At 41.0% G+C, this 14460-nt stretch overlaps 1 protein-coding gene across 1 annotated transcript in view; it reads left to right on the forward strand.

The window, feature by feature from the left end:
* LOC124803208 (dynein beta chain, ciliary-like) overlaps positions 1-14460 on the forward strand; it is a 586091-nt gene that overhangs the window by 21837 nt on the left and 549794 nt on the right. The window contains exon 4 of the mRNA XM_047264389.1: positions 441-632. Within this exon, the coding sequence (XP_047120345.1) occupies positions 441-632 (192 nt within the window). The remainder of the gene's footprint in view (positions 1-440; positions 633-14460) is intronic.

A 14460-nucleotide genomic window follows, 5' to 3' on the forward strand; every position in this document is an offset into this window, starting at 1 on the left:
AGCACTGTCGCCTTTACTACTCCCATTATTTAACTTAAATTTTTCATTATGACAAATTTTGGTTAAAACTGATTCTGTTTGAATTCTAGTTTAGGCCTACATGATACATGTATTTCCAGTTTGCACAACACATTTCCAAGTTATTTTCATTTTTACAGATAGCTGTAATTTAACTGTCATATGAGAACGTAAGTCGGTTAATATGTACTTAACAAAATACTCTGTATTCTTATAGCTGTCAGTGTTATACACGTAAATTTCACTTGGTAGTAGGCGAGCACATAAAGAAAATGGAAGACAACACCTTCTCTAAGAAATAAGTACTTATACTTTCCCAGGTATAGATTTGCAAGTGAGTAATTTCAAGGTTTTTATAAATAATGATGTGTTTGTAAAGTATGCAGTTTTTACTATAAAATATACTATTGATTGTCTTACAGGCTAATGAGTACTGTAAAAAGTTCCAAGAATACGCACATCTGTGGTTAGATGACCGGCAGGAGTTCCTTCAACAGTTTATAACCTATGGGCATGCTTTAACCCCGGAAGAAATTTACTTGGTGGAAGCGGGCATTGAAGACCATCCAAACTTACAGAAGAATCCTCCAACTCTACCTAAATTCAAAGAACAAGTAAGCATCATAGAACAAGTGTAGTTTGTCATTAGGATCAGTATATGCTGTAATCCTGGGTTGCTTTCACTAAGAGGAGTTTATAACACGCTGTCTGCATAATTGTACAGAAGTCTAAACCAAAATGTGAAATATTCTCTTAGTTCATTTTAGTATCCCTTTATTAGTTATCTCATCTACTCATCTGATGTTCAGCATCCATCTGTAGCACCACATCTCAAAACCTTTTTACCTTCTTGTTGTATAAATTACTCCCTGCAAGGCCATGCTCCAGGCAGATACCTTCAGAAAAGATTTTCTAACACTTAAATTTATGTTCAATATTAACAGATTTCTCTTTTTCAAAGGCACTTTTCTTGCTATTGACAGTCTGCATTTTATATGTCTTCTACTTTGGCCATCATCAACAGGGTGTATATACTCTGGGACAACCAGGAAATCTGGGGATAACATGGGAATTTTTCATCTGGGACAAAGCCAAGAAGTTTTTAGAATCCCAGGAATTTTCATTGTTTTAGTTTTCAGCAAAATTTTTGTAATTTTGACTGGTAAGAACTGATACTCCAAAAAACTATTCCATTTTAGCCCACTACTGCAGAATGATACTGTAGCAATAACATATAAACAAGAGAATAACACCAAAACAAAATTTAAGTTACAAAGAAAATGCACCACTTACAACAAAACACAGTGCACACACACAAGCATCTGCTTACAGCAAAATGTGTTGAAGACTTCAAACTTTCATAACAATACACTGCTTTCAATGTGGGCCTAAGGGAAATAGTTCCCTGCAATGAACTTGTGATGTCACTCTAGCCGGCTTGTTTGCCACACTTCGTGAATACTCAACTCCTTGCAGGGCACATGGGATATCAGTAATTAATTGAAAAGGCACACATTAAAAGTCATTACTTCGTTGTGTGCTATGAAAGGCTTGCATGCATTTAAATGCACAGTCAAGGATTATTAAACTCATCTGAAATAGTTACTCACTGCCTGCCAGAGATGGCTGCTGGCACTCGTAAGACCTGAAGTACAGATATTGTGATGTACATGCCACAGCCATTTTTTCATGTGGACCTTGTTTCAATTGATTGATTGATTTTTTTATTGGTCCAGTTATACAGCATAAACTGTACAATCGATATTTGAAAGGTCAAAGAAGAGCTGAAGTAATACATAGTCTTAGCAAATAGTAGGAAATTAAAATTAGGTACATATTCTTACAATTTCCTTTTTAAGTAACTTTTTTTGTTACATATTCAGAAATTCTTTTATGGAATAGAAACAGTACTTTATTAGAAATGCCTTTAGTTCAATTTTAAATTTTGGATAATACGATTTATATTTCTTCTGGTATCTTATTGCATAGTATTACGCCAATCTTAATTATGCTCATGTGATACGCTGTAGTTCTGTGATATTTTTGGCGAATATTTGATTTCCCTCTGTTACAATGGTTGTGTACACTTTTGTTTTGTAGTAGTTAGCATGTTTTCAAGAGGTAGTCTCCAGTGAGCAAGATAGTTCCATAAATTAACAAGTTTGGAACATTCAGAACACCGAGCTCAGTAAAATGAGACTTAAAGGGCTCTTCAGCTTTTTAAGGCCACAAATTATTCTTAGAGCTCTTTTTTGCACTCAAAAATCCTTAATGCTGTGTGTTATTGTCCCCAGAAAATGATCACAGATCAAATCAGTGAGTGGAATTGTGCATAATATGCCTGCAGTACTGTTGTTTTGCTTGTTGGAGACTTCTGTATTCTTAGTCTTAGACCATAGCAAACAGATGAGTTTCCCAGACAGTTTATTTATGTGTGTGTCTTGCCGAACCCACAAACCCAAAACTTTTGTGACACATTTTCTAGGGGATAATTTTTTAATCGTGCTTGAATAGACCTTTGGTTAAATGGAGGGAATAAATGAAAGTTGGCACAGTTTTTTTAGTATTTACCACTCAGAAAATCTTTCCATATAGCTTTCTGCTGTTGACTGCAAGGTTTCTGGGCTGAATCCATTAAGCAATATGCTGTTGTCATTGACAAATAGCATAGTTCTTGGGGATCTCTTACATTCAACAGAGTTATCCTCATAAATCAATGAGAGCACTGGACCTAAGATTGAGTCCTGAGGTACACAATATTTTTTGGTAATTCATTAGAAAGGGAGGAGTTGTTTTTTGTTTTGTTCTTAGTGTTGAATTCATATTGAAGTGATATCTTCTGCCTGCGGTTTTTTAGGTTCAAACACAACGAGCTGTGCTATACCTATTACCCCTCGTCTTTCTAATTTTTCATGCAGAATGTTACAGCCTATGACATCAAACGCTTTTGACAGGTCTAGAAAAATACCTGCAGCTAATTTATGCGGATCAAGGGATTTTAAAGTGGAATCTATGAATTCAAAAATCACTGTCTTTGTAGATACAGATTTTCTAAAACCAAGTTGTTGTACAGTAAGAGGTGAATATTTATTTATAAAACTTAAGAGCTTATCATAAAAGAGTTTTTCTAGAATAAGGAACTTAGCTGTGACCTAGGTTATTAGTTTGGTATTTGATCAGAAGAACCTTTTATTAGCAGTGGTGAAACTTTTTCTGTTTTGATAACATCTGTAAAGATACCAGTTTCTAGAGAGAGGTTGCAAATTATTGCCAGTGGTTTTGTTGTGTGGTCAGCACATGCTTTTAATATGAAATTGGGTACTTCATTGAGGCCACTTGACATTTTATTGCTTAATAATTTAATTTTACTTATAATTGCATTGGTACTTGTTTCATAAATATACACAGAGGCATCCACAATCACTGATTTGCTGGAGAAATGTGGGACTGTTCCTTTACAGTTTATTAGAATGAGGTCTTCAGCTAGTGAAGTGAAATATTGATTGCATTTTGTCACAACAATTTTTGGGGCTGTGACTTTTAAGCCCTCTTGTTTTTTACTGAGCTACAAGTTTCTTTCTTTATAATTCTCCACTTGGTTCTCTTTTTGTTACCTGAGCTCCTTATCAAACTGTCATTCCACATAGTTTTTGCCCATCTGACTATTCTAGCATATATTCTTTTGTTGGCTTTAGAACAATCTGCAAATTCTTTGGTAACTATACATTTCTTACAACAATACTGCAGAAAATCTGTTTCTCTCACTGGAAATATTTATGCCTTTAGTTACCCATTGCTTCTTGCTGCTTTTACTTATTTTGGAAATTCTACATTAAAATAGTGAAGAAATATTGTATGAAAACTCATAAACATACTGTCAACATTGTTCTGAATGGACATACTTTCTCAATTCTCCTTAGCTAGTAAGAAATTAAAACTTCTAACGTTATCTTCAGGGAAGTTATTTTTTCAACTACTATTTGGCAACTGCTACTACCTGTTGGCATTTCTATTCACAGCAGCTGTGCCTCATGATCACTATAACCCAAGCTCAGTTCTCTACTCATTAATTTGTAACTTGTGTCCGAGATGAATGTTTGGTCTATGATAGAGTTTGTACATTCTGTTAATCTTGTTGGTCAGTGTATTGTGGGGATTATATTAGATGTGTAGGTCAGATTTATCAGAGCATCTCTGGTAGTACTGTATTTTGAGAAATCAATTTTGAAATCACCAGAAAGCACTATTTTCATATTTAATACACTGATCCTGTTAAGCAGAACCTCTAGTTTGCTCATGAAGACGCAGATTTTCACTTGGTCATCTGTATATGTTAATAAGGATGAAATTAAGGCATAGCAGTTTAGTAATGGAAAGTGTGAAGTCTTTTTTGACGTGCTAAAGTATCCTGAGATTGAGGTTAATTGGTGACCAATTTGATATGTGAAAGCTTAGTTTTTCTTGTAACTTTACTGTATGTATATTAATTTAAATCATTAATTTTTCCTATTTGTGTCAGTGATGTTGCTACTGGCTGACTTCATTATGTGTCCTGTGTTCAGAATATCTCCTGCCTTTTGCTGGTGAGATTACATGACATGAGCTACAGTTGGCTGACAAAAGTGCTTTGCAATCTTGATTTCAGTGCTTCAGTAGCTACCATGTAGTATTTGGTGGAATTCATGTGTATACTTTCGTAATAGAAAAATATTGCCATACGTCAAAGATCTTTCCAAAACATGCTGTTTTTTCCTGTGTTTTGTATCCTAAAGTGCTGGGGAGTTATACGACGGTGTAAGAAACTTCACCTTCCCTAGGACTGGTAAGTTTTACAGCTCTAAGCGAAAGTATTTTGTGACTTAACATGGAAAAAATATAGTTTCACCCCTTTCCTTTTTTTTGTGCCCCTTATACACCTCGATAAGTTACTTTCGTGCCCAAATAGGAAAACTCATCTGCTACCTTTAGCATCTCATGTCCTAATTTAGTCCCCTCAGCATTTTTAATTTGATTATATCCCACTACCCTTATCAAGTTTAACATATCTCCTTCATTTCCATTACTGCATACTCAGTGTACAGATTGAATAACATAGATGATCAACTACAACACTGTCTCCCTCCATTTTCAACTACTTCTTTCCTTCCATGTCCTCTAAGTCTTATAAGTGCAACCTGGTTTCTGTACAAGTCTTGAATAACTTTTCACTCTGTGTTTTATCTCTGCTACCTTCAGAATTTAAAAGAGAATAGTGCAGTTGACATTGTCAAAAATTCTTTCTAAGTCTACAAATTCTGTAAATATAAGATTGCCTTCTTCCATCTAAGCTAAACCATAGGGTTAGTATTGATTTGCATTTCTCCTTAACCTGCCCAGAGTGAGCCTCCCTGTTGTCATCATCAACCTGTCTTTTCGTTCTTCTGTAAATAATTCAGTATTATTCCATTATTGTGCAGTCTTGTCTTGTTAAACTGATCATTTGGTCACCACAACCCCTGTTTCGAATTGGGCATTTTTTATTCTGCTTGAAGTCCGAGGCTGTTTTGGCTGTAGTATATTTGTGTCATGAGATGTTCTCCCAGTTTTAGTATCCCAACTGGACATGCAAATAGAAAATAAATATGTATTGCTGTGCAACAAATAAGTAGAGACATCGATTTGGGGAATTCTTATAAATTCCGTGCAGCTATGGCTGGAAGGCAGCAGTTAAGGGAATGAGTGGCACATCAGGTGGCAGGCATGGGAGATGCTGATATTTTGCCAACAATTCAGCAAAACAGGTTTACAACACCACTCATGCGAATGAATTGCCCGTTGAGCAGTATATATGGGTGTGAAGTAATCAGAGTAACACAGGGCACTGACATGCTGTGAATATCCCACATGTTGCAGTTACAGCAGTGCATAGTGAATTGTGTGTAGTGGCCAAAGTGGGCTGAGGAAAGGTGACATTGTAATTATTAAAGAGCACTCTACTTATCACCTCTGGAGGAACTACATGTAGAGGTGTAGGGGAAAGACATATAAATAAGTGAGCCCAGATTCTCAAATCATGCAGTCATGTTTGCCATCCTGTCCACGTCCAGGACTGGAGAGAATGACGATTTTTTAAGTTGCAAGCCAACCACGATGATCTTCTGGTGATGGATATTGGTGGCCAACCACCCACTGAAACTACCTCCAACCTCCATGGCATGGATGCATCATAGCTGTGGCAAGGCACACCACACCTTGGAGTTGCACTAGCATGAGGAGTGAGAGGGCTGCTGGCTTCTGCTCTCGGGGTGACATCGTCCAGTGGACTGCAAGCTGCTGTCCACAGGGGTGGGGCCGGGGCACAGACTTGCGGCCTCCTGGGTGCAGAGCTGTCTGTGGTCACTGACTGAACTGCCCTGAATGGGCATTTGGAGCTACTAAGGCTCACTACAATGATGGCAGCCAGCTATATCCCTTTGGTGGTCTACATGGGATCCACAAGTTACACTTGAGGGAGCAGTTAGCCGTATTCTGAGCTACAGATGCAACTAACGCAAGTAGCAGCCATTTAGCTGTGGTGTGAATAGGAGTGCTGCATCTGCAACTGGGCGCCAGTACTGCAGATTCTGGCATTTGCATTAGCGCTGACCCATGGAGGCACAGTGTGCAGCTCCATTGACGATTACAGTAGAGGGGCCCTCTGTGTACCTTCGACATAACAAAATCAATGACACAGTTGCCTTTGTTCCTCTGCACACTTCGGTGTGAGTCATCCCTCTCTCCCAAACCATACCTCTTGGTCATTCTGACAAATTACAACCCCTGAGCCCTGCGGGTTGTAACAGTGTTGATATATGTGACACCACCCTGTGGTGGGTAAGCGAGTGATATTATAGGCTGGCATGTGAACTTCCATAGTGGGAAAATTAAGGTTACCCAGCGACTGAATCTCTCAATTACTATTATTCAGCTTTACCTCTAAAAGCAAAGTACATTGACAAGAAGAACACTTGGCCACCCCTTAAGGTAACCATGCCAAATCCATTAATAACCATGCCAGTGCCCCAGTGGGGGATAAAGGCAAAAGAAAAAGAGGAAGTTGTAGAGCTGTTTATCAGTGAACATTTATTTCATTAGCTCCTTTTGACAGAACATGTGATGTGGACAGTATCTCAGTGGGGTGCATGGGCCATCAGGCACAAAATTCCATGCAAGATAGGTTCCTGATAAGTAAGTCCTCCAAAAAACGTAACTGGGAAAATAAAAAGTCAGTTAATGTAATACAGCACAACAGTGCCATGATTACATTGTGATGTAAAGAAAGAATAGAAAATGTTGAATCCCACCTAGTTGTCGAATATGGGGAGTCTAGGAAACCTGCTTTCTCGGATCGCTAGACAACGTTCAAACAAATCATATTAAATAAGTTTTTATTGCAATAAGATAAATGACAATCCTTAACTTTGAGAAATAGATAGATGTGTCACAATCATAGGGCGACAGACAAAATAAGAAATTTCTTTCGTATATACAATTCCAAAGTCACTGGTTTTTAAGTGCCTAATCCTGATGCTGTAGAAATGGGCTGCGACCAGTGGACATGGCGCATATGTCCTCTTTGCGTAGAGGCCACTGCCATTGCGTTGTCTCCCTGGAGAGGAATCGGTAAGTGTGCAATTGGCTGATGTCTTTGTCACAGCCCTCTCTTCTCTTTTTTTTCCCACTGACTTTATGCCATAACAGAACATGTATGAGAAAGTGTTCCTCTTTATTCATAAATTCCTTGACAGTAGCATCAGAAGTTTGAAATCTGTTAAACTACTTCGCATCCACAGAATCTGGGTCAGTGCTCTGTAACAGAAAAAAATGGACAGCACTTATAACTTCAGCAACTGGTTGTCAATTGTAGAGATGTCCACATACTTGGGAATCTTTTGATAGTAACTGATGAGAGATTCTGAAGCAGTTCAGTGATCATGCTGTGTAACCAGATTAAAAATGTATTGTCAGCATATCTGAAGAAGCAGGGTTTATGGAGTGGGGCACTATTCAACATTTGTTCTTTCAAATTCTCCATGGAAAAAGTAGCTATGGCTGGTGGGAGTAGCAAACACATAGTTGTTCCATCAGTCATTTAATGATAATTTCCATCATACAGAAAATAATTAATGAAACAAGAATTAAATCATTTAAGTGATAATGTTACTTTAAAATAATAATAAAATCATGGCACTCCATGGCTCCAAGCACAGAGCCCCATACAAAATGCGACACAACCACAGCGACCCAGCGTACTACCAGAACCACCATCGTACCAAGCCAAAACAAAGACCGACTTTTAAAAATAACGAGACCTAGCCCAGGCTGGACAACAGACCAAATGCCGGGAAATCCATAAGAAACCTCAGCCAACTTAATACAAAAACAACAATTTATGAACAATATGCAAAACACAAGACCTCTCTGTCCAAAGGCTTCCGTTTAGTCGCGAAGGTGGCTCCGACCCACCTGCTGAGGTGCCAAGCCTCGTATGGAGTGCCGAATCAAGCTTAACCTTCGTTAACGGAGAGCAGAAGCACCACAAGACAAAATAAACTCCACTCTAACTGTGCAAGGTAAACTCTAAGGAGTGCCACTCGAAGCCTATGCACTTGAAGATCAAACATAAAGCATCCAGATTAACGTGCCGCTGAACGACGCACTTCCATCACCAGCGTCTAGTAGAGTGCGGAGAGCAGTACCCCATCTATATACATCCATGGGATGGTAAACGAGGATAACAATTCCAGCAACAGAGAGACAGGCCGACGAAATGACATCCCACCGCACATGGAAGGTATTTCAAACTCAGGCTTGACAAACTACAACAGATAAGATTTTCCTCCCCTTGTGAATCAAGTTAAATGGAACATCACACCACTGTCCACACTATTAACCGTAAAATCATGGTCCGGTCTTCTGATCGGTCCCCACTCAACGTCCAGACGCAAACAACCCCAGCCGAGCCGAACTGTCTCCACGGGAAGGCGGCCACACCTTTCCTCACATGCCTCCAGCTAAGCTGCAGGCAGCGATCACTCACGGAAACAACCGCCTAACGCCAAAGTGCCGTCTCAGTGAAAAATCCACACTAAGATCAATACGGACTTGGAAATAAGCGAGCACGGTAACAACCTCCCCCCCCCCACCCCCCCCCCCCCCCCACCCCTCCCCACCCCTCCCGTGAAACACACCCAGGGAATGTGTGCAGAAAAGGAGAAACAGAGAGAGAGAGACCCAGAAAGAGGAATAGCATCCTCCCTCTGGCTCAACATTAGGAGCAAACTTAATTTGATATGTGATGTGGACACGACGAGTCTTCCCCGATCCCAGCTGTTTAACGAGGAGGTTTACCGGACCCAACACCCTCACAGTACGGAAGGGGCCTTGATAAGGTGGTCTCTACTTCCCTTTATCAGCACTCGCCCCTGAGGAACCAAAATAACGAACAAAAACCACATCTCCCACTTTGCCCCTGAAGGGGCGCCTACCCCAATTATAGTAACGGGCTTCCCTTTGATCCCCCTGTAAGATATGACGACGCGCCCGTTGCCAATTCTCGCATAGGCTAGCCGGATCAATTTGCTGGGGCAGAAGATCATTAATACTCCACAGGTTGGACAAGGGACAATTCACCGAGTACCCAAACAGAAGAGCATTAGGGGTGCTACCCGTTGCCTCATGACACGCCGAATTAAACGCTTGGTTTAACCAGGGCAAATCCCAACCCTTGGGAGAACGGGCATGGAAAATACAGAGGGCCACCTTAAGATTCCGATTAACACGTTCAGCAAAGGATGCCTTTGGGTAATAGGGAGTAGTAGTGACGTGCTGAATCCCTTGAGAAAAGAAGAATCCCTTAAAAGCTGTGGAAAAGAAAGCCGGAGCATTGTCAGTAACTAGCGAGCGGGGTGGACCAAACCAAGAAAAAAACCGAGGTCAACTGTTTAATCATGATGTTAGCAGTGACTCCCCTGGTGGGCAGGAGCCAGGTGAACCGAGAAAAGGCATCAACAACTACCAATATATATCTATGACCTCACTTCGTACAGTGAAGGGGTCCCAAATAGTCAATGAACAATCGCTCAAGATGCGTGAAACATCTCTCTGACTGCAACAAACCCACACGCCACCCGACATCCAGCTTTGCCCACTTACAAGCCTCACACAATGCCACATAATGTTTGACATCAGCATACATTCCTGGCCAAAACATCTTTTCCCATACCCGATTCAAGGTTTTATTAAACCCGAAATGCCTAATAATGGCCGAATCATGGAAATATTTGATTACCATATCTACTAGAGCCTTAGGGATGCACAAACAACTATGAGCATCACTCTGCCTTTTACACAAAACCCCACAACATATCTCATAATCGGGAACCATTTCACCTCCTTTAACACGTTGATAAATGGGTCCCCAATATTGATCTTCAACCTGTTTCTTAGAGAGTCTGCAAAACAACTCGGGGACATCAGTCAAGATGGCACCTACTTGCACCTCCTGCTCCTGCTCAGTAAACATACGGCTCAGAGCATCGGCCACACAATTATCAGATCCTCTGATGTGTCTGACCTGAAAACGGAAGGATGAATTCGTACTGCCCAGTGGGCAATGCGTCCCATTTTGCAGGGGCGGGCTAGGACCCAACTGAGCGCCTGATTATCCATCTCCAAAATAAAGGTAGAATGTTCTAAATAAAACACGAATTTCTCCAACGTGAATAATACCGCGAGGGCCTCACATTCATATATCGAATAGTTACGTTCCGCCTGAGATAAATTTTGCAACTCAAATGCCAGCGGACGTCGCTCGCCTTCCTCGTCTTGGAGAAGCACAGCAGCCACACCACCTCAAGAAGCTTCGGTCTGAACAATTAGCTGCCGGTTAAAATCTGGTAAAGCTAACACCGGCGGATTAGCAATGGCAGCCTTCAAGGCCTGAAAGGCACACTGTTGCTCTTCACTCCACGAAACTCGACATCCTTCCCACACAAAGTATTAAGAGGTGTGGCTAATTCACCAACTGCGTCACAAATTTCCTAAAAAAATTACACATGCCAATGAAACACGCTATCCCCTGTTTGTCCTTAGGAGGGGGAAAATCCCGTGTCCTCTCTTGATCAAATCCGACTCCCCGATCTGAGACAATGTGGCCCAAAAAGGACATAGCTATCTTACACAAACTAATTTTAGACAGCCTAACCGTGAGCCCCGCCAGTTGCAGCATCTCTAACACCAACCTAAGATGCTGCCAATGGTCCTCGAATGATTTACTATAAATAACAAGATCATCTAAATAGTTGTACACACAATTAAACTTCAGGTCACCAAGCACTCGATCTAACAATCTACTCAAAACCGCGGCTCCTGTCGCCAAACCAAATGGGACCTGGTTAAATTCAAACAGATTCCAATCTGTAGTAAATGCCGTCACTCACTTGGAACTCTGCACAAGAGGCATTTGGAAATCGGCCTGATTCAAATCCAATACAGTGAAATAGCTTGCACCCTTAAACCAGGTAAAACAATTATGCAGGTTGGGGAGCGGGACCGATTCCAACACCACTTTCTGATTAGGCAGCCAGTAATTGACTACAACCCGATAGTCATTCTTGCCTGCCTTAGGGATAAGGAAAACAGGAGAAGCGTACGGCGAGGTGGAATAGCGGATTACCCCATCCTTCAACATCTGTGCAATTTTGTCCCACAGCACCCACATTTTAGGAGGTGACAACCTATACAGAGCCTTACGTACTGGGATCTGACCAGTAAGAAGAATTTCATACTTGATTTGATTGGTTACTCCTAATCTGTCCGTAATAACTTGCGGGTACTCAGACAACAGCTCTTTTAACCTTACTTCTTGGTCGGAAGGGACATGTGATACATCTGGATAATCCTGTGTTACCGCCAAAACAGTACTTCCTCGTCCCCTGCTGCACTCACAAAAGGCAATTCTAGTAGTAGGTCAGGATTGAAAATAGAAGGTACCCCTTGAAGGATCGACAATTAGACCCAACTTACTAATAAAGTCTCAACCCAAAATGAAAGGCGTGCTTAAATTCTCCACAACCAACAACTGAATAGGTCATGAAAAGGTGCCAATAGCCAAACTTGCTGCGCACTCCCCCAGAATAGGCAACATTTCACCATTACCAGTCCGACATCTACTTCCGGTACAACGCACACTAGACAAGCAAGCTGTTTTACCAAATTCCAAATACCACAGCTTACTAATGAAAGACAGGGCACTGCCTGTGTCTAATACGGCACAAATTGGTTCCTGCCCTAATTTCGCACAAATAAAGGGGAGAGAAGGGATCGACTGAGCTCGAATTACACGACAATTTACCAGCCAGTTTCGCTTTCTTTTCCCCCACCTTCTTCCCCCTTTCTCCTGGCGTCATTTTTGATAACAGGGCATGTGAAGAACAGGACAGGACCAGACCAAATGATCTGGGGATCCGCAACAATAACATTGGCGTTGGTTAGGGACATTCCAGGGAACAACAGTCAGCAGTGCTTCCGCAGTCATAGTATTAAGAGAACGCTGCTGGGTAACTTCCGGAAATTGGCGGACATCTAATTTGTCAACAACCGCCAACAACTCGGCATACATTCGCAGTCTCTCAACAAAGATAAATTTTCCCTTCTCTGATGTAGAAAGACCATCAAGGATATGAGTGACACAATCGCGTTCTGAAATTTTTATGTTGAGAGCCTCTACCACAAGCCTAACACATTCCACAAATTGCATTAGTGGTTCCCTATCTCCTTGTACCAGCCAAAATTGTTCCTGTTCCAACGCTCTACACGCGAGGTCAATGAGCTTAATATTCAAAATCTTATCCCTCAGGTGCGTGAGCCTTCTTGCAACGTTTCGGCTATTATCAAAGCTAAACTGCCGCGGGCCATTGAATACAATGCCGTAAGTACTGTATCATGTGGGAGAAGTAGAGCCTCTGTATGTCGCCGTAAACATACAATTAATTCAAACACCTTGATAATTTGATCTACCGACTCAATAGTAATGTCAGTGACATCTTGCAACAATCTCAATAAAGGGTGGGGCAATTTCGCAAAGGAATTAGACTGTTCTAATTCGACTCGCTGGGATGCACGCTCCCTTGCATCATGATGACCCTCACAATCAATATTACTCTCCTCTCCCCCCAGGGCAAGTGCCAGGAGGTGCAAATTCAGACCCTCCACCCCTGCCAAGGCCTGATTAAAAGCTGCTCTATGCGCATCTTGGACCCCAACTGATTTTAAATCTAACAATGACTGATGTGAATGAGCCAATTGAGCTTGTGCTCGACGAAGCTGTTTTAACGTGGGAGGATTACACTCAAAGACTGACATGGTAGCACTCCAAGTAGCTATAAATGTGGAAAATGATGACATCCACTTACCCTGATCTGGGAAACAATCTGGGAGCAATGTTACTGAAGCTAACAACGCCGCACGGAGCCGTGGAATCAACTCATTCACCGTACCATCAACACTTTGACTTCTGATTCTCAGCTCATATTGCAGCTGGGCTTTCGTAATGAGGTCTAAACCTGGTACTGATTGTGCCATGATAGCTCGGTGTTCCTGTATAACACACACAGGAAACTATAAGCAAAAAACGTTGTCAATGAACAAGAGCATAAAAATACAAAAAAGATATCACATTCACACTCCACCTACACAAATTAAGGCACCCAAGGTCTGGGAAGGAAGGTGCGCTGCTGTCACTGATGTGGCCTAGCAACACAAGTACAAGGATAGCTTACCAATAGTGACAAGAAAGGAGGCATGAAGGGCACCAAAAACAGGAATAACAATCATCCATTTATTGCACCATTACACACACACATCATGATATATGAGACATTACAATTGGCATACTCAAATCTATTATGACAAAAAATGTATCACAAAGGGCACACACAATGGAGTTTAAAAAATTACAATGGCACATCAAGTCCGCTATGACAAACAGTGTGAATAATGAAGGCTGCACAATTTTACCAATGTAAGAAATTAAAATAATACTAGCATAAAATTAACTAAGATGCCTTGAATGAAATGTTTATGAGAAGGACACGACAGGACCGCAAGGGAGGAGACAATGCAATACTTAACTCAGGTGCACCAAAACATCAGACATCAGACACCAGGCTGCACCAAAATGGACACGTAAGGAACGCAACTACTCTCTCCATTGCAGTTCCGCGCGTTCCACCCAAGCAATAGCTACCTGAAACATTTTAATACTTGGAACAGCACACCAGTGATCAGCAAATTAAAAAAACAATAACATGACATAAAATACAATCATTTAAGAAAATCACATCATATGACTATGAGCTTAAGGTCTTTTGGTAATTAACAGATTACAAAACAGGTAAAGGGGCATGTGCCACTATTAAATCT

This window comes from Schistocerca piceifrons, chromosome 6, assembly GCF_021461385.2.
Source record: "Schistocerca piceifrons isolate TAMUIC-IGC-003096 chromosome 6, iqSchPice1.1, whole genome shotgun sequence".
Lineage (NCBI taxonomy): Eukaryota > Metazoa > Arthropoda > Insecta > Orthoptera > Acrididae > Schistocerca > Schistocerca piceifrons.